Source organism: Pteronotus mesoamericanus, unplaced genomic scaffold (assembly GCF_021234165.1).
Source record: "Pteronotus mesoamericanus isolate MK-2021 breed Mesoamerican mustached bat unplaced genomic scaffold, CSHL_Meso_final scaffold_83, whole genome shotgun sequence".
In the NCBI taxonomy this organism is placed as follows: domain Eukaryota; kingdom Metazoa; phylum Chordata; class Mammalia; order Chiroptera; family Mormoopidae; genus Pteronotus; species Pteronotus mesoamericanus.
The window spans coordinates 3,267,150-3,287,563 of NW_026555328.1; the positions used below are offsets into that span (position 1 = coordinate 3,267,150).

Consider the following 20,414-nt stretch of genomic DNA (forward strand, 5'->3'; position numbering starts at 1 on the left):
AGTAATACTCAGGGAAATTTTCCGGTTGAGGACAAGAGTTTTGAAAAGATTTATTCTTTTTTTTTAGTTTTTTCTGGAGATGCTGTTCTTTGAAGTTCATACAACAAGAGTATTCCAAGGAAGAGGATCTAGGCTATACATCTGTCCAGTGAAATAGAAAAAGAAACAACATAGTGTTGAGGAAAAACAAATAATTTGGTTTCAAGGGACCTATGTTCTAGTCCAGGGTTCACCAGTGAGTAGCTAAGTCCTATACTCCACTGACCTCATCTAACAAAGATGATCTTATTACAACTCTTGTCATACCTGCTTATCTCCCTCACAGATTTTTGGTGAAGTTCGGATAATGGGTACAATTACCCTTTAAAAGGATATAAATTATTGGTTGGTGTATTGAGCTCCTATCCCAGTGGAAACTAAGGGGAGAAGAGCATGGACAGCACTTCTTTCTGTATATGGCAGTGTCTGTGAGAAGGGAACCCAACTGTGCTCACTAGATCCTGTATCTCTAATGGGAGCACCAGTAATGGGTTGCTTTGATCCCATGTTTTAATGTTGAGCAGTATCAGATAACTTATTGCTGTGAGTGAGAAAAGATTGAACACATTGAGCTATGATTTGTCAGCTAGACTAGTGCAGCTTTATCTACCATTCGATGATTTGAGGTCAAGGAAGGAGGAGGGGGTTGAGGGGAAGTGGAAAAATACTGGAGCTCTGGAGCTGGAGCTGTTACCTAAACATTTACTCAGAAGACCTAGACTGGGTATCTATTTTGAGTTTCCTGTTCTTTTTTTCTCCTCTATGAATTTGGCTTCATTTTGCCTTCCATGAAGTGAATATTATTTCCATTTAGACAACCTGCTGTTAAATTATTCCCCTGGTTCAGTATGGTGGCTGGAATGTTCCTCTTACCACTCATTTTCTGTTGTGAGCCTGTGAATCTGAACATTAGGTAGAAGTTTTCACTGCAGTGGTTTGTTCTATTACTTTCATCTGAGATGTCTACTCATTTTTACACTCTGAGTTTTTAAACATTGGAGTGATTATTTAAAATTCTCAATATTTACCTGACACATTTTTTCCCCCTGTTGTTGCTGTACTAGGAAATTAGGGTAGAGTTAAAACCATGCTACCTATGGGAATAGCCTATGCGTCTTTCCTTGGTCACCACTTTTTAAGGTTCCCCACATGCCCAGAAGATTTAATTATTTTCTCTTGTGTGGCACTGTTACTAGTTTTAACTAACTTCCAGTGTTTTTTAATTATTTTCATTAGTACTGTGGAGGAATAGTTGGCAGGAACTAGGTATTAATTTTGCCATCTTTCTCCAGAAGTTGTGTCTAGAAAGTATGTTAATGTATAAGTTATTTATCATAAATGATGAAGAAAGATACATTTTAAAGATGTTCCTGTAATTATTCAGTAAATGGCTAATGCCAGGAGTGATCTTAGTGAACAGATATTAAGTTATGCTTCTTGGTCATTAGTAGACTGTGTGCCTAGAATTCAGATACAGTATTTTGATGTCTTTTGACTTGACATCAAGTCCAACATACTGTTTACTATGTTTTTCATTTTGCACTCTTCTGTTAGAATTTGTGAGTGTATGTTAACAAAAAAGTATTTATAGCTCTGTCATGTATTCATCTGACCAACTGTCATGTTCCGTCTTCTCCCGACTGCAGCTCAAATGGTCAGATATATGAAAGAGGTTCAAAGCAGGAATCAAACTGAAGTGACAGAATTTATCCTCTTAGGACTCTCAGACAATTCAGATCTACAACTTGTCCTCTTTGGATTGTTTCTTTTCATCTATATGGCAACTGTTGTGGGTAACTTGGGGATGATCATGTTAATTAAGATTGATCCTCATCTCCACACTCCCATGTACTTTTTCCTCGGCAGCCTCTCCTTTGTTGATGCCTCCTACTCTTCTTCTGTTACTCCTAAGATGCTGGTGAACCTTGTGGCTGAGAATAAGGCCATTTCTTTTAATGGATGTGCTGCCCAATTCTACTTCTTTGGCTCTTTCCTGGGGACTGAATGCTTCCTGTTGGCCATGATGGCATATGACCGCTATGCAGCCATTTGGAACCCTCTGTTATACCCAGTTCTCATGTCTGGGAGAATTTGCTTCTTGCTAGTAGCTACCTCATTCCTAGCAGGCTTTGGGAATGCAGCCATACACACAGGAATGACTTTCAGATTGTCCTTTTGTGGCTCTAATAAGATCAATCATTTCTACTGTGACACTCCACCCCTGCTCAAACTCTCTTGCTCTGACACCCATATCAATGGCATCGTGATCATGGCCTTCTCCAGTTTTAATGTCATCAGCTGTGTTTTGATTGTCCTCATTTCCTACCTGTGTATCCTTATTGCCATCTTGAGAATGCCTTCATTAGAGGGCAGGCATAAAGCCTTTTCTACTTGTGCCTCCCACCTCATGGCTGTCACCATATTCTTTGGGACCATTCTCTTCATGTACTTGCGCCCGACGTCTAGCTATTCAATGGAACAGGACAAGGTTGTTTCTGTATTTTATGCTGTAGTGATCCCTATGCTAAATCCCCTCATCTACAGTTTGAAAAATAAGGATGTGAAAGGGGCCCTAAAGAAGATCTTAGAGAAATGCATACTGTAAAGCCATATGACACATCATCTTGTTATGTAGAAGAAAATGTTTCCACATTGATTATCTGATTACTTAAGCTCTCTCTTTTGTGTTAAAATAGATGGCTTAAAATAAAGTATACTTAATTTGGTGTCTTACATGTGTATCCATGGCCCTATATGATGAAGCAACACAGTGGGGGAGGGCAGTGTCTGGTAAATTATCAAAGCATTTGGAGTTGTCTGACTTAAGTTTAAAGTCCAGTTTTAATATTTAGCTTTTCTTAATATTAGTTTTGTTATGTATAAATATTGTTAAAATTGTGAACCCCCCCCTGGTATTTGTACTTCCACAATGACCTGTTTTGGATATGGGCCACCCTCTGGGAGTGGGGATGATCTTGGGCATGCCAATTCCTTCAACAGGGACCATTTCAAGAGCAGAACTCAGCTGCGAAGTTAAACTTGGAAGGTGGAGAAATAAATATTTCAGCTCTGAGAAGCAAATCTGGCTAGTGTACCTTAGCATTCACTATAAGTAATAACACTATTCCACTCACAAGGATGTCAAGAGTACCAAATAAGATACAAAAAGTGTCTATCGAGTTTATAATAATGTGGCTACAACAGCAACAATGGGGGAATATTTTACTAACTTCGTGAATTAATTGTAATATTTTGAGGGTAGTACTTGATATTTTTAAACTTTTTATCTCTGTTCCTTCCAAATATTTACACAGTTTTCAATAAACATTTATCAAATTAAATTACCTATCTTATTGTTCACTGTAGTGGGGTGGGGAACTGTTGATGTTGGGACAATGAGGAAACAGGTGTTTTCCATGAGATGACATGTTGAAGAAGGCCTAAGTGATGAATTGGAATCAGATAAATGTTGATTTCTTATTTCCATTTCACTATCCACTGCAGACCAGGAGGGAGAACATCAGTGTTCCACATACTCCAAGTGAGAACCCCTCACCCCTGAAAAATTTGTTAGAGGCCACAAACCATTACCTCATCCTATTCACTCTCAGTAGTCCTCCCATTCCTCTATACCTCCCCCTTCAACTATTTTTTTTATAGTATAGTTATTGTTGATACTATTACAGACACCCTCCATTTCCCCACCCTTTGCCCCACTCTACCCAGCCCCTGCTCCTGCCTCCCTGGCCTTGACCAAATTGTTGTCTGTGTCCATGGGTTATGAATACATGGATACATGTTCTTTGGTTAATCTTTTCCAGTTCTCCCACTCCCTTCTTCTGAGATCTGTCCATCTTTTCCATGTATCCATGCTCTGATTATATTTTGTTCAGCAGTTTATTTTGTTCATTAGATTCCACATATGAGTGAGATCATATGGTATTTGTCTTTCTCTGATTGGCTTATTTTGCTTAGCATAATAATCTCCAGGTCCATCCATGTTGTTGCAAAAGGTAAGAATTCCATCTTTTTTTTTTAATTTAATAATTTTTAATTAATTTTTTTGTTCAAATATATTTGTCTCCGCCTTCCCCCCCACTTTCCCTCCCCCTCCCCCATCTTTCTTTTTCATAGCAGCATAGTATTCCATTGTATAAATGTGCCACAGCTTTATCATCCACTCATCTACTGATGGGCACTTGGGTTGTTTCTAGATCTTGGCTATTGTAATTATGCTTTCTCTCGAAGACATTCAAACTGTATTACAGCTGGCATTCTACTTCATGTTTCTTTTTGTTCTAACTCATCTACTTTAATATCCACCCTTTAACTGTTTCTTATTCACCAATACAGAAGTGATATTTGGCCATTATTTATCACTACTCTCATGTCCACATTTTATTATTGCTCAGTGGAGATGCCATGGCAATGACTCACTCTCAGTCATCCTCAATTCTATGACTCCACTTTCTCTCCTTGCTACTCATCTGACTAAATTCTAATGATTAAATTTAAATGTTTTTTCCTCTGTCCTACACTTAGGCTGCTTAGGGCAGTTGGAGAAAAGCACTTGACACTTAACTCTCTGTTGCTGACCTTACCTCATACTTTATCCTCCAAACATTGGATAAGATCATACCCATCTTACTACCTCTAAGTCTTTATACATGTATTTTTCTTTCTATCTATCATAATAAATAATGTGTTCCTGCTTTTGACCAAGATTAATTCTTTCACATCTTTGGAGATTTCCATAAATTTTACTTCAGAAATTACATTTCTACTCTTCCCAAGAACCAGTTTTTCAAACTCTACCGAACTATTCTTATTTGTCTACAAACATCATCTAGTGTCACCTTTCTTAATCATTTCCTTGGCTGAAAGTCCCATCCAGTCACCAACTTATTTCTCTCATCCCTTTATAATTATACCCTGGTCATTATTCCTACTTTCTCATATCCCATGACATGTTCCGATTGTATGCTTGTACCTGTTTCATTGAACCTAATCTTGTCAAGAACATATAAGACTTTAACACTATTACATCTAAAGATTGTTATTCTGTCTTATTTTTACTGGCTATCACAGGAGGACTTTTCATAGTTCAGTCCTTTAGGTATCCCCCAAACACTCCATTCTAGCTTTCTATGTTACCTCAATCTTTAGATTTTGTCTCTCACCATGGCTATTTTTGCACAGATAACTGATGGCTCTTCCTCCTCTTCATGCTGGAGCCGAAGACTTAATCCTTTCCATTGCTCCGTTGGTGCATTGGCCTTCCATCTGTATCTACTTCCTTCATGATTTAAGAAGTCTGCCATGATTCCAAAATCTATATCTGCAGCCCTGACTTCTAACCTGAATTCCAGATTTGTATACCAAATTGACAATCTGGCATCTAGGGACTTTGGACACATTAAAGTATTAAGAAATTAGCTTTCCTTTTTTAGTTATCATACATAGACATCTATAAAATAATCACACCTCTTGTACTATGAGGAGGAACTTCATCTTAGCATCATATTTATGTATTCTTATGCTTGGAATATGAAAACTGACACATTTTATATCTTTACTTACTTATAATACATTAGAAACTATTTGTACATATACATAACACCACACATATTTAATGTATACAATTTGATAAATTTTAACACATGCACACATCAATAAATATGTTTTAAAATATATTATTGAAAAAACTAGAATGTAACATGTAATGGAGATATAGGAGGCAGGAAAACACAAATTTCCTGATCTCATGAAACATATATTTAAGTGAGGGAGGCTTTATTGTTTATACCAAATGTGTGTGTGTGCATGTATGCATAGGTGTGCATATGTGTTTGACATGGATATGAGTGATACTTTGAAGACAAGTAAAGCAGGCAACAGAATAAGGAATGGTGGAGTCAGAGAAGAGCTCCCTGTGGAATAACATTTCATCAGTATTTAAATATGGATAATATCATGTGAATATGAAAAAGCATTCTAAGTATGCTACAGTAAATACATAGACCCTGAGGCAAGATTCTGCTTTGTTTGCTAAAGGAACAGTGAAGAGACAAATATGTGGACTAAAATGAGCAAATGATAGGAGAAGAAGAACTGAAATCAGACAAGTGTTTTGAAGAAGCAGCAGGTCGTATAAGCCTTATAGGTCATAAATGGGCTTTGGACTTCATTCTTTCATATGACCCTGTAATAGCTGTTCTTGACCAATTCCAGATGCATGAGGAAGTCCCAAGAATGACTTTATTGGCTACTCTACTAGTTCCAAGGATATTGTATTCTCCATAAAACAAATTCACTGCATTTATTGAATGAATCCATTAATGAATGCAATTAGAGCCATACTCTAGTAGAGAAGAATAGGGATCATATTTTGAGCAGAGTTGTAAAGTTTGGAAGGAAGATCTGGTCATCCCGTGCAATTTAATTCATTGTTGTGCTCAGTGGAATCTAAGGATCATGAAACAGTGTTTGTACTTCTCTAAATGTCTAAGTTACCTCCCAGGGTATACTTGATTCACTGGGGAGAATGTAGTTCAATTATCTCAGTGAAAAATAAATGCATGTTTTAATTTTGGATCAGCACATTTCTAGCTTTATACTTCTGCAGAGAGCAAATCTCATGAGAATGATCACAGCTTTAATAAGGCTGACCTTCTGCCTTGGATTCAGTAGCAACATTTTTTACTCTTTGTTTAATTCATGACTTAATTCTGTTACAGCTAAGTCCTTTATGTTACTTCCATTTTCATCAAAGCTACAAACTTCACCTTAAGAGCCAGAAAACTTATATTCTCCCAAAAAACAAATAACTAAAACAGAAGTAAACTAATAGCCACCATTACTTCCAATGAATATTTCTTAAGGACACAAAAGGTAAGATGATTTAATTTTTAATTTATCTCAGTGTTTAGATATAGAAAGTTTCCAAGAGGACTCAGAAAAGATTCAAGAAGTTAAGACTAAACATTTCAATTGTAATATGTCTGAAACACTGAATTTATGGTTACCAACTACACTAACCATTTTTCAGAAGAGAGAAATTTAGAATCATAAGTAACAGAGAGAACTTTATAGAATATTTAATATATGCATACACATACACACATTAATGTATGTATACATGTATATCTATGTGTGTATGTAAGTGTATTTATGTGTGTGCAAAACAGGGAAATTTAAGAATTTTATGTAGAAAGAGTGCTAAAATGCCTGACACATTTAATGCTTTTAAGGGCATTAAATAAAATAATTTTTTGCTTTTATATGTAAAAATAGAGAAAAAGCTTATAACTTTCAGACTTCATCATATGTATTTATACATGTGTGTATGTATGCACATTCATAACATGTATATCATAGAGAATATAATTCTATTTATGTCAATTTATATATTTTTATATATGTAATGTGTGCTTGTATATACATGCATAAAGCAGAGCTCTATGAAATGGCTGCAAAATTTTAAGTAATTAGTTTACTATAAGAAAGAATTTAGCTAATTTTAGAGACAGAAATATTAGTTAAAAGACTTGCAATAATCTAAGTGAAAGAAGATGTGGGCTTGGGCCATGGTGATAGGAAATCAGGCGGTGGAAGGTAATTGGCTCATTGATATAGATGCTTTGAAAATAGAGCCAGCATAATTACCTGATAGAATGGTTATGGATTGTGTGAGAAAGAGAAGAAATTAATTTTTACAATATTTACTTGTCTTCATTTGAGCAAATGGAAGTATAGAGTTGTCATTGACTTAAGTTTTTGGAACAAATGAAGGTAGAACAAAAAGACTTCAGTTTTGGGTCATTTTGAGTTGTTATTCAGTATTAATGCAGATATGTGAGTAAGAAGTTGATTATAAGTCTGGAGTTTGGAAAAGAGGTCAGGGCTGCAGATTTAAATTCAGGTGTTGTAAGTTTATACAAAACACTTAAAACCATGAGACTGAATAAGGCCATTAAAGTCAAGTATAAATAGAAAGGGAAAGAGAATCAGGACTGAGCTTTGAACTACTCCAGTCTTAAGAGTCATGGAGGAGAGGTGGAATAAACAAAGAAAACTGAAAAGAAACAGCACATATGATAGGAAGAAAACTCAACGCCTGGTGTCCTAGAATATAAGAGAAGAAACTCTTTCAAGTAGTAAGCAATGAACTCTGTCAAATGTTATTGATAGATTAAAAAAGGTGAGGACTGAGAATTGACCACTGGGTTTGGCAACATAAAGATTCCTGATGACTTAGACAAGAGCTGTTTCATAGAGTAATGTGGTTAAAGACTAACTTGGGTGGGCTTAACAGAAAACAGGAAACAGAGTTGGATACAGCAAGTATATTCAACTGTATCATATTTTTAATTGCCAATGAAAGCACAAAGAAATTGGATGATAGCAGGTGAAGACAGAAAGATCAAGGGAGGAGGAGAGAAAATCCTCCTACCCTACGGGAGGTAGGGTAGGATATGGACAAACTGGGGTCAATCATCGAAGACTTCACATACACACACATGCATGCCCACATTACATTTTAAACAAGACAGGTTACTGAGTTTACTTAAACAAAAATTTTTTTTACTGCAATAAGAAAATAAAGAGGTTTAAAACATATGTTCCCAAGTCACCTTAGAAGCAATGTTACTTATAGCCAAGAATTAACTACCAGTTCCCCTGGTATTTTTTTTTTGTACAATTTATTTCCTTGATTTCTTTCTTATCACAGCAGATAAATAATCCGTTCTGCAACAGAAGTATGAGCAACCATTCAAAAGTGACTGAGTTTATTCTCCTGGGATTCAGCGATCATCCAGAGCTACAATCTCTTCTTTTCATGGTGTTTCTGGTTGTCTACATCATCACTGTATTGGGAAATCTTGGCATGATCCTATTAATCAAGATCGACTCACGTCTCCACACTCCCATGTACTTTTTTCTTAGTAACTTGTCCCTTGTTGACTTCTGTTATTCTTCTATTATTGCCCCTAATATGTTGGTGAATTTCTGGGTGGACAATCCAACCATTTCATTTAATGAATGTGCCATTCAGTTCTTCTTTTTTGGTTCCTTTGCTGGTATTGAAGGCTTCCTGTTGGCTGTGATGGCCTATGACCGGTATGTGGCTATTTGCAAGCCTCTTCTCTACACAGTTACTATGTCCCCGCGTCTTAATGTCCTTCTGGTGTTGGCCACATATCTTGCAGGCTTTATAAATGCTTCCATTCACACTGGCTTCACCTTTCAACTGTCTTTCTGCCATTCAAATGTCATCAATCACTTTTTCTGTGACACTCCGCCCCTCTTGAAACTCTCTTGTTCTGACACGCGTGTCAATGAGCTTGTCATTTTTGCTTTTGCCAGTTTTAATGAACTGAGCTGCCTTCTGACTATTCTCATTTCTTACCTCTACATCCTTGTTGCCATCTTGAAGATCCATTCTGCTGAAGGGAGGCACAAAGCCTTCTCCACCTGCGCATCCCACTTGATGGTGGTTATCATCTTCTTTGGCACAATCCTCTTCATGTATCTGCGCCCCAGCTCCAGCTACTCAATGGATCAAGACAAAGTGGTGTCTGTGTTTTATACAGTGGTAATCCCCATGTTAAATCCTCTCATCTATAGTCTGAGAAACAAGGAGGTCAAAGCTTCTTTATCTAAAATTTTTAAAACAACCTCTTTTCACTTCTGTACTTAGAATCACAAAGCATGGAATTTTGGCACACTGAGAGAACCTAAAAATAACCAAGTGCACCTTCATTCACCCCAGCTCCATTTCATTCTATACTGAAGTTTAGTAGATTTGGACCAAATGACCCAGGCACCATGGGGAACATGATTATTCTCTATAAATTCCACTTATTTCACAGAACCTAGGTGTTTGAAAATAACCCAATATCTCTACACAGAGGTACAAAGCCCAGTATAAAAGTAGGTGGGACAGAGAAAGACTGAGTGGTGGGAGGAATGGCTCCATCTTAGTCCTTGTTTGATGGCTCTATGATTAGACCATGGTGTTTATACCTGCAAGAGAATAGGTGATAAGGAATAAGCTGAGCCAGACTATGATCAGAGGGCTAAAACTAGGCTTAGAGACTGCCTCTTGTCCTTAATGAACCAGAAAAAAATATCAGAACTTAATCCTCACAGAGGTGCCAAGGTCAAGTGATTTTAACCTGGGCAAGCAATCTAGACTGCTGAGGGAATAATGAGAACAAACTACCGCATAAAATATATGGGGGAATCACAGAATAAGAACTAAAGGTTCATGGCACAGAAGTTTTGGGACTTAGTGAAGAGATTTTCTTTACAATTTCTGGAAAAAAAGTTTCATGTTGTTTGATCTTTGAATGAGTAAGCTATTTAAGCTGAAAGAGCTAGGACAAGTTGAATGTTCTTTCTGTAATGCCTTAGCAAATAACCACACATATCTATTTTATCATTAGCTTCGATTTAACTGGGATAAGTTTAAAACTTTCAGTTGGTTTAACTGGTATTTTCATAACAGGACTATCTCCTAAGTAGGACTGATTTTTTTTTTTTTATAGAAAGTGACCGCTCACACGTCAACAGAAAATGTTTTAAACTGGGTGGCATCAGGTATTAATATACTAGGTATGATCCTAGCATATCCCTTTGCCATTGAGAGACTAATATATCCTAGTACAAAGGCAGCCACTTAAAAGAGACAAAGTAATAATTTAATCATTTAAGCCTCCCTTATTTTACTTTTCAGACATTGCATATTAAAAATGTATATTTTTGTTTATCAAATGGTTCTTGTCCATCTCATTACTTTTTTTCAGGAGGCCTCTTCATATTTTAAGACAGCTCACATAGTATCTCCTCTATGATTTTCCTGACTCTGTTGTCTCATCCAAAGCAAATTCATGTCCATTCCTGTGATTTTAGAGATACTGCAACTTTAATCAAGTTCCTATTCACATATATAAGTAATAAAATAAAGTTTAATATTCCCTGACAAGATTGAGAGCTCCTTGAGAAATCTCTTTATCTCTACCTTCATATCTCCATGGCTCCAAAATAAACCATCAGTAAAAGTTATAAAATTAAGAATCATTCCAATTGAAGGTGATGATGATGGAAGACAAACTGTTGCTTCTGGCATCTCAAATGTAAAGTATCCAGAACACAATTTCAAAAAGACAGTGTTAGAAAAGTTCTTTGATACCCGGTTGGATCATCTGTTAAATAATGTTTTATTCTTTTTAAAACAAGCTGTTTTATCTTTTTGGAAATAAACGTTTTAATAAACAGATGACATCTCAGTGTCTGATATATATCATTTTAAATAGATGTGATTTCACCCTATAATAAGAGAGTATTCAGATCTTTTTCCATGAAAGAACACAAAGTTAACTCAAACTAACATGGGCCTGCCCCAAGCTCTCTCTGTTGCTCTCTCTCTGTCTTTCTTTCTCCTTCCCTCTCCCCCTTTCTCCTTCCCTCTCTCCCTTCCTCCCTCTCTCATTTGACTGTCTCATACATGGGCTCACTTATTCTCTTTCACAGACTTTTGTCATTATGGCCTCAAGTTTATACACTTTTAGGGTGATTGCATTGCAGTCAAGGGTGCATCTCGTTAGAAAGTACAGCTGTTGCCTGAAATTGCTCAGATGTTTATCAGTTGTCAACTAAGAACATCCAAACCCGTACAGAATTTTTATGAGTTTATTTTAGCCATACTGATAATATTTCCAGGAAGCAGGATCTCAAATACTCTGAAGAATGACAGTTTTGCAATTTATTTATACATTTGGAATTAAGGCGAGAACATAAAGAAGATTACATGAAAGTGGAAGAAAGCCAGGTACAGAATGAATTAGATTATGTGCTCCCTGGAGGGTGGTTACATTTCCCAGGGGTCTGAGAAAGAGGACTACTTTGGCATTTCAAAGGTGTGTTAACCTAGCTGTGCAGAGCAATGGACAGGCTTTGTTTAAGGCAAATATAAATCTTTTACTAAAGAAGTTATATATACCTGAGCTGTGACAAATCACCAGACCTGCTCTGCTAGGAATTCATAATCAGATCATCCTGTGATGTCTCTTACTGTCCCTGAACCAGTCAGTTGTATTACAGAACCTCTTTTTCATCCACAGTGCCCATGTGTGGGGGTGGTATGCATGCATTTGTGTATGTGTATGTATGATGATGATGAAGGTGGAGCTATGAGTTATCAGGAGAAATCTTGCCCTACAATAGCTACTCTAATCCACTGTGCACTTACTCAGTAAAATTGAATTCCTTGCCTATCCATTGCTTATTTTATTTACAAACTCCTCATTTGGGCAGTGAGGCTTTATGCTGTTTACATCTCAACAAGAATGTTAACACTAGTGTTAACTTCATTAGTAGTAGTTTTCCCATATGATACAATTTGTGGACTTCTTTTTTGAGCTTATGTTATTTACAGGATAAAAGAGCTATTAGAACATTGTGCTCTGTTATATTTTTTTTCAGTAATTAGTTGTTGGGCTTTTTTTTTTTTAGCAGACATATATCAATTGGTCATTGCAATTGAACTAAGGAATTTTTGTCTTTAAGTATATTTTAGGCATAACTTTCTAGGAAATTAAAATAAGAATGCATTAAAATCTTTGAGTTAGTATCACGCATCTAGAAAAAGTGTGTGCCCTCTAATCTTCTTCTTCGTTATATAAATAAATAGATACCAACTTCTTACTTGTAGACTTCTGATCAAGTGATTGACACCACACTGGAAGGTATGGTACTTTGCCTTTCCATAGTTAAAAACAGTAATTCAGTAAATTTTGTCTACCCAATCAGTTAATTTGAGCTAGTTCTATTTCTTATTGAAAAAGACTTCTTAGTAAATCTTATGATTATTAGAATGTTATCATATATTAAAGTATAGCAGAAAATACTTAAATACATAAGTACTTCAGGAAAAATTTTCTTCATATTGAAAACTGACATTCTGCTTAAAGAAGAGTCAGATCTTCAATTATTTGTGTGTAAAACAAGAAAACTCCACATTAAGGAGTTAGAAAGTGAGGGCTCTACAATCCTACAATGAGGTCTACAATCCTACAAGAAACTTCTTTTTCCTGGGAATACTTAAAGAGTAGATTTTATTCTTTAAATTTTATTATTTTACTTGCACAAGGAATAAGAATAGAAATTGAGACAAAATTGAGATAGGGACAAATTTCCACTTCAATTGGGAAAAAATATGGTAATGCTTAAATCTTCTCAAATGAAGTGAGGTGTTAACAATCTACATTTTGATATTGATATACAGTTTTATCTCACTGACTGATTTCTCACACTGTAACCCATCATGCATTGATGTAACAAAATCAGAGATGCTTCTCTTGCCTTGGTCAGACTACACTTGAACTCCCCTGATTGTAGTGACCGGAACTGACAGCGCACTGGAAAACGCAGATCAGCAAAAACATGTCGAGAGTCCTATATTCTCTAAGAAATGCAGCTCCAAATAATGTGCAAATAGTCTTTATTCTACTTTCAACCTTCCACCTAAAGCATCAATTTTATGAATGATACAGGCTCTCAGATCTACGTTAGTTCCCAGCATATTGATGATATCAGCTCCATGGGGCAAACTGGTTTCAATATAAATCCATGATGTTCCCCTTTCAAAGTGTCCTCATTCCTGATCAGCACCTCTACTTTGTTGTATTGGTTTTATCACTCTTCTGCTCCCCACACTCTTTCTGTTCCCCAGATTTCTCACAGACTTCACCTTCTTTTTCTTCACTTTCATGAAATGACATCACCTCAGTGTTTAAAAGCATTGAAGGCTTCTGATGAAAAGCCTCTTATCTTTACTATATTGAAAATACAAAACTTATCTATCCATGTTTTCCTCCTTTCATGGTATTACATATAATGGCTATTTTTTCTTGTTTGTGCTACAAATTTTTATGAGCTCAGTCCCAAGCTGTGTACACTGATGTTAGAGATTTTGGCTTCAAAAGAGAATCTAGGATCTTAAAGCCCCAAGTTAAGGTTAGACCCTTGAGGAAAAAAATGACTATTGTAATTGGCTTTTTAGAATTAATTTAAAAATACTCCAGGGAATGTACCTAAGGAATACATTATAAGTCTTCCTCCCTTGTTTTTACAAAATATGGTAAGTCAACTTTTATACGTACATCATTTTTTAAGTTTGTTCACCAAAAATATGTTTGCTTTTCAGTGTGGAGATTAGTACTCCATGAATGTAGAAAAATATTTTCAGTAATTGTACTAGATTTTTCTATTGATAATAATTGATAATAATATTTAACAGCATGCCTAAAAACCAATTATTATATGCAAGGTATTTTGGTGTGTATGTAAAAGTTAAATAAAAAATTGCTTTAGGGTGCAGTTCTTGAAGCACAATTTTTCTAGTCATATTTTCACAAAGATTTGATAGATAGTGGCTTCAGTTGGGAGCTAAGGTTAACCATGCTTTCCTAAACAAGTATTTTCATATGTGTGTTAGCTGTAAAAAAAAAAAATGAGTATGACCCCCTATATTCTTCTCCAGATGTTTGCATTCTTTATTTTCTGTTCAAATTCTACCTACTCAGAAAGACCTCTTCTGAGTGGCTATCTAACAGCTTCCCACTTTTATTTTTCCTCATAATACTTGCTTCTAACTGACATGTTATATATATTTTTTGTATGTATTGTACCTTCTCCTACAATATAGGGGAACCCCAATGAGAATGGGGTTTTGGTCACTGCTGTAACCCCAGAATTTAAATGAAAAAAAAATCAGTCTTTGTAGGGTACATGAATAAATAGGTGATTTTACAAAACAGAGAAAACAATTTTTTATGTTGTCTCTTCTTAGCCATACAAGGTGGGGTAAAGTAGGTTTACAGTTATTCATATGGAAAGTAATACAATAATTAATAAATAATGATACAAGAATAAACTCTGTTTTGTGTATACACAATTATAAACCTATTTTTGCCATACCCTGAATTTCAAGTGATAAATTTACTAATTCCATGTTTTCTGAAAAAAATTTAGTCAAAGAACTAAGAGTTTTGAGTAAAAATGCTGTACTGAATATTTATTTTCTATTTTGTGTTTGAAAATAGGATATCAGATCTCAAGAACGTTAAGATATCAGATCTCAAGAACCTTAGAAATCTAACTTCATTCATTTTTCTATTTGAATGATGTCAATGACCTGCTGTTTTTTATATCCTATTTTAATTCCTGTGTTTTTAGTCACAAAATTTAAAAACACAGTACTAAACATAGACTTCACCAAGAAGATGGATATAAATACATGTGTATATGTGTGTTTGAAAGAGAGTTTGAGATATAGAAAAACAGAAAACACACAGATACAGTCAAAACATATATGTAGAAAACCTGCTGTGTTATTGAAAAGAGAAGGGTAAGTTCCTCATAGATGAATCAATGAACGATTAAAAGACAAAATTGATGGGAATAAATGATACAATGGATAAAATAAATGCAAAATCTGGATCAGACAGAATTCTTCACTTTTTCTTGTCATTGTTTGTTTCCAAGGGATAAAATGTCTTCCAAAAGTACCACACTACTGTGACAGAATTCATTCTTCTGGGACTCACGGACGACCCAGTCCTGGAGAAGATCCTGTTTGGGGTGTTTCTGGCCATTTACCTCATCACGCTGGCAGGGAATCTGTGCCTGATCGTGCTGATCAGGACCAATTCCCACCTCCAAACGCCCATGCATTTCTTCCTTAGCCACCTCTCCTTTGTAGACATTTGCTATTCCTCCAACGTTACCCCAAACATGCTGTACAGTTTCCTCTCAGGCCAGAAGGCCATCTCCTATGCTGGATGCTTCTCGCAGTGTCTTCTCTTCATCGCCCTGGTGATCACTGAGTTTTACATCCTTGCTTCAATGGCATTGGACCGCTATGCAGCCACCTGCAGCCCTTTACATTATAGTACCAGAATGTCCAAGGACACTTGTATCTGTCTCGTCACGGTCACTTATGCTTTTGGCTTCCTTAACGGACTCTCTCAGACGCTGCTGACCTTTCACTTGTCCTTCTGTGGCTCCCCTGAAATCAACCATTTCTACTGTGCAGATCCCCCTCTTATAACGCTGGCGTGCTCGGACACCTATGTCAAAAGGCTGGCAATGCTGGTAGTTGCTGGATTTACTCTCCCAAGCTCTCTCTTCATCATTCTCCGGTCCTACGTTTTCATTCTAGTAGCCATCTTGAGGATGCGTTCTGCTGAAGGCAGGCGCAAAGCCTTCTCTACCTGTGGTTCTCACCTGACAACAGTCACTCTGTTTTATGGAACTCTCTTCTGCATGTACTTAAGGCCCCTATCTGAGAGGTCCATAGAGGAGTCTAAAATAATTGCAGACTTTTATACTTTTTTGAGCCCAATGCTGAATCCTTTGATCTACAGTCTAAGGAAAAAGCATGTGATCCATGACCTCAAGCAAATGATTAAGGAAATCTCTTCCTTAACAATACAGTATAGACATCAGTTAATTTGAAATTACTAGTGTTTGTGATAGAATAGTTATTAGAGCCTAGAAGTGACTAAGAGAGGGGTTTTAAATGTAATAGAGCTTTTGGTTATAATTTTTTTCTTTTATAATTTTTAATTGAATTTGTTGGTGTGTCATTGATTAATAAAATTATATAGGTTTCAGGTGTACAATTCTCTAGTATGTCATATGTATTATACTGTATTGTGTGTTCACCACCCAAAATCAAGTCTTATTCTGTCACTATTTATACCTTTTTTTACCTCCTTCTACTTCCTTTCTCTTTGGTAATCACCACACTGTTGTCTGTGTCTATGAGTTTTTTCCTTAATCTCTTTCCCCTTTTCACCCAGTTCCCCAACCCTCTTCAGCTATTCCACTTCTAGGGATATATCCAAAGAAACCAAAACACTGACTTGAAACAATACATGCACCCTTATGTTCATAGCAGCGTTATTTAAAACAGCCATGGTTTGGAAGCAACCCAGGTGCCCATTAGTGGATGAGTAGATGAAAAAACTGTGGTACATTTACAAAATGGAATACTACTCATTGCAAAAAAGAAACAATCTTACCTTTTACAACAGCATGAATGGACCTGGATAGCATTATGCTAAGTGAAATAAGCCAATCAGAGAAAGACAAGTACCATATGATTTCATGTACATGTGGATCTAATGAACAAAATAAACAAAATAGAAACAGACTCATAGATCCAATTTCTTAATTTTTTTTTATTTATTGATTTTAGGGAGAGAAGAAGAGAGGCAAAGAGAGATTGAAAAACATTGACTTGTTGTTCTATCTATCTATGCATTCATTCATCGACTGATTCTTGTATATGCCCTGCTGGAGGATCAAACCTGCAACCTTGGCATATCCGGATGATGCTGTAACCCACTGCACTGCCTGGTCAGGGCCTAGATCCAATATCTTTCTGAAGATCAGCATCATTTAATTTGCGGGACACTCCATTATTTTCTTATTTTTTTTAAAGAAAAGTTGTTTCCCTTACTCTCAGCTTAAAGAATATGCTAGTACCCAGATTTCTAATGTTATTTGAAAAATGAATTGTAGAATCATCATAAAAGTACTTTATGTTTTTTTTAGATGGTATGTTTCCTTTCATTTTCTAGTCTGGAGGATCACTGTGACTTTTAGAAACCAAACTTAAAAATTCAGTCTTAGCAGTTTTCTTAATCCAAATGATTGGTCTCTTTGAAGTCTTTTAAAAATATGCTATTTATTTACTTCTATTTGTTACTTATTTATTTTTTCATTAAGTTTTTCATTGAAAGCCACTTCAAAATTTCCTTAGAGATAGATAGGACATAAATTAACATGCATAAAAATGTGATACTCTATTTTAGTTTAATGCTCACTTTTATATTACTGCATTTTGTTCTCCACAAATGAACTAGCAGGAAGCTACCTTTGTTTATAACATTTGGAGTCGTAGGCACAGAGATAGTAAATGACCAACCCAAAGTCACTCAGGCACTGAGTAGCAAACAAGCAATAAATGTATATATCCTTTCTCTTTGCAGCTCACATTACAGTGATTTAACTCAACACACTGCAGATAGATGTTGGATGGCATGTCAGGGACAGGGAACTGGTGAGGTCATGCTATACGCAAAATCATGGTGATTGTGACGACAGTAGTACAACTAATAATCACTAGTATTTCAGGTAAGTCGGATGATTTGTATGCAATATAAGTAGAATTTTTACTGTTTCATGTGAAGCAGGCAATTTTGCTATATGGCAGACCTATTTAGACTGTATTTCATGAATATATTATGCAAATTTTAAAAGCACGCAAGTTTATTATAGATCATTAGAAAATACAGACAGAAAAGAAGCAGCAACATTTATCAGTGGATGCTATGTGTTTGCGTTTTATATTTTTTCTCAATAATTAAGAAAACAAAATTAGAATCATTTACCATATACAACAATGAACATTGATTTTTCACATCATAGTATAATGTTTGCACTTCAAACAGACTAAATATTTTGGTGAACACTATTAATGTAGCATAATACTTCACAATTCATATTGAATTTCATTATAAAATAATGCATGTTTATTATAGGGAAAACAAACTGAAAAATACTAAAAAATATAAGAAATGAAAGCGAAATTTACTTGTGATTTTCTAGTTAAAGAGAGTTTCTCTCAACATTTTGGTATAATTTTTCTAGTTGGTTTATTTCACAAGGTATTATTCCAACATATGGATGCATCCTATTATTTTTAAGACTGACTAGTATCTATGTACATATCTTTCTGGTAGTTCTTTTAGGATAGATTTCTAGAAGTATAATTGCTGAAATAAATGTTTTGTACATTTTCAAAGCTCTTGCTAAATTTTTCTATGGGTAAAATTTTCTCCAGAAACTTTCTAACAATTTATACCTATGATTAGTAATATTTGAGAATAACCATTTAACTGTACTATTGTTTAAAATTATTTGCTTCTTTGTTGTCTCAACTAAAATTCTTAGGAAATGATTTTGTTTTATTTTGACAGAAGGAATTTTGAAATGCATGTTTGACAAATAGAGAAAATAATCAGTTTTTTGACTACCTCCTATGTTATTTCTGATGAGTTCTCATATAAAATACTTATATTTTTTATTTAGAAAATTTATATCAATTTTTTTTGCTTTGTAGTTTTTCTTAATCCTCAGTTTAAGCTAGTATCTGTATTATGTTACTAATTTTTCAGGACAATGTTTTATTTGAATATCTCAAATTATTCTAGATACAATTTTGTTGTAATTTTGTTTTTAAATTTTTACCCCACATTATTAACCCACTACTTTCTACTATTTATTAAACAATCATTTATTTACCCACCAATTTATGTTATTTTTATTGTACACTAAAAAACATCTATTTCTGGCCCAACTCTTCCATTCTTTTAACTAATATATACACATATCTTTTAAATTATTACAAATAATATGGACTTAAAAAGTGTTAAATTTTATTAGCAAAATTCCATCTTCATTGTTTTTTTCTTTCAAATTTATCTCCTAGAATGCAAATCTGATGTTTCTAGGTATCTAATCTTTTTAACCCAGAAATTATGCATTTGAGGGTTTAATCTAGAAAGTATATGCACACATACATATGAAAATCAAATATGGTTATATATACAAAAATAGCCATTGTAAATTATTTGAAAATACAAATAAATATTTTAATTTTAGTAGTATAGTTATAGCTAGGTCCCCAGATTTGATGGAGAGAATGGATGGAGGCCATATTGAGGTCTGCTGAGGAATGAAAGTTTACAAGTGAATTAAGCTGTTGTTTTTTGTTGTTTTTTTTTTTTCAGAGAAGTAGATCAGTGTTTGTGGCTTATGGCTTATAACTAAAAAGAAAAACATGTAATCTTGGTGTCTTAATATTGTGTATTTTTTAACATTTTTACACAAACATTTGTTCTTGTACCATACCAGTGTCCACAACACATTATTATTCAACAAAGATATCTAAACACAGAATCTTATACCTAACGAGACCATCCTTTTCCAGCAACTGTCCCCCAGAAGAACCAACAAATCCACACATACTCGTCAACTTCGAGTTGAAATATAATGAAACAATTTATGTCATTTTGAATGAAAATAAATATTACACTTTTAAATAACCAGGAGCAAATATCTTTGAGCTTAGTTGCAGTGGAGAAATGTACAATTGAAGAGTCACTCAAGTTGACCATAAAACTACTTAAAACAAAGAGGCATATAATGTTTTAGAAAGTATTTGCTCTAGGTAAGGTAAAGCACTACATTTAGGAAGAAACAATAAGATCAATGAAATCACTGAAAGAACTAGGACACCA

At 35.0% G+C, this 20,414-nt stretch overlaps 3 protein-coding genes across 3 annotated transcripts; all 3 read left to right on the forward strand.

The window, feature by feature from the left end:
• The first annotated feature begins 1,564 nt into the window (after positions 1 to 1,564).
• Positions 1,565 to 2,644, forward strand: LOC129062731 (olfactory receptor 1020-like). The gene is given in 3 exon segments (XM_054563763.1): positions 1,565 to 1,605; positions 1,607 to 1,674; positions 1,677 to 2,644. Coding segments are annotated over 3 exon segments (1,077 nt in total).
• Positions 2,645 to 6,235: 3,591 nt separating this feature from the next.
• Positions 6,236 to 9,739, forward strand: LOC129062710 (olfactory receptor 1020-like). Its single transcript, XM_054563730.1, has 2 exons — positions 6,236 to 6,243; positions 8,800 to 9,739. Exons 1-2 carry the CDS (start codon positions 6,236 to 6,238, stop codon positions 9,737 to 9,739), a joined length of 948 nt encoding a protein of 315 aa, XP_054419705.1.
• A 5,864-nt stretch (positions 9,740 to 15,603) lies between these two features.
• LOC129062701 (olfactory receptor 5M10-like) lies at positions 15,604 to 16,560 on the forward strand (the record flags this gene model as incomplete). Its single annotated transcript, XM_054563721.1, has 1 exon — positions 15,604 to 16,560. A coding segment is annotated over one exon (957 nt), but the record flags the coding sequence as incomplete, so codon positions are not given.
• Positions 16,561 to 20,414: the final 3,854 nt, after the last annotated feature.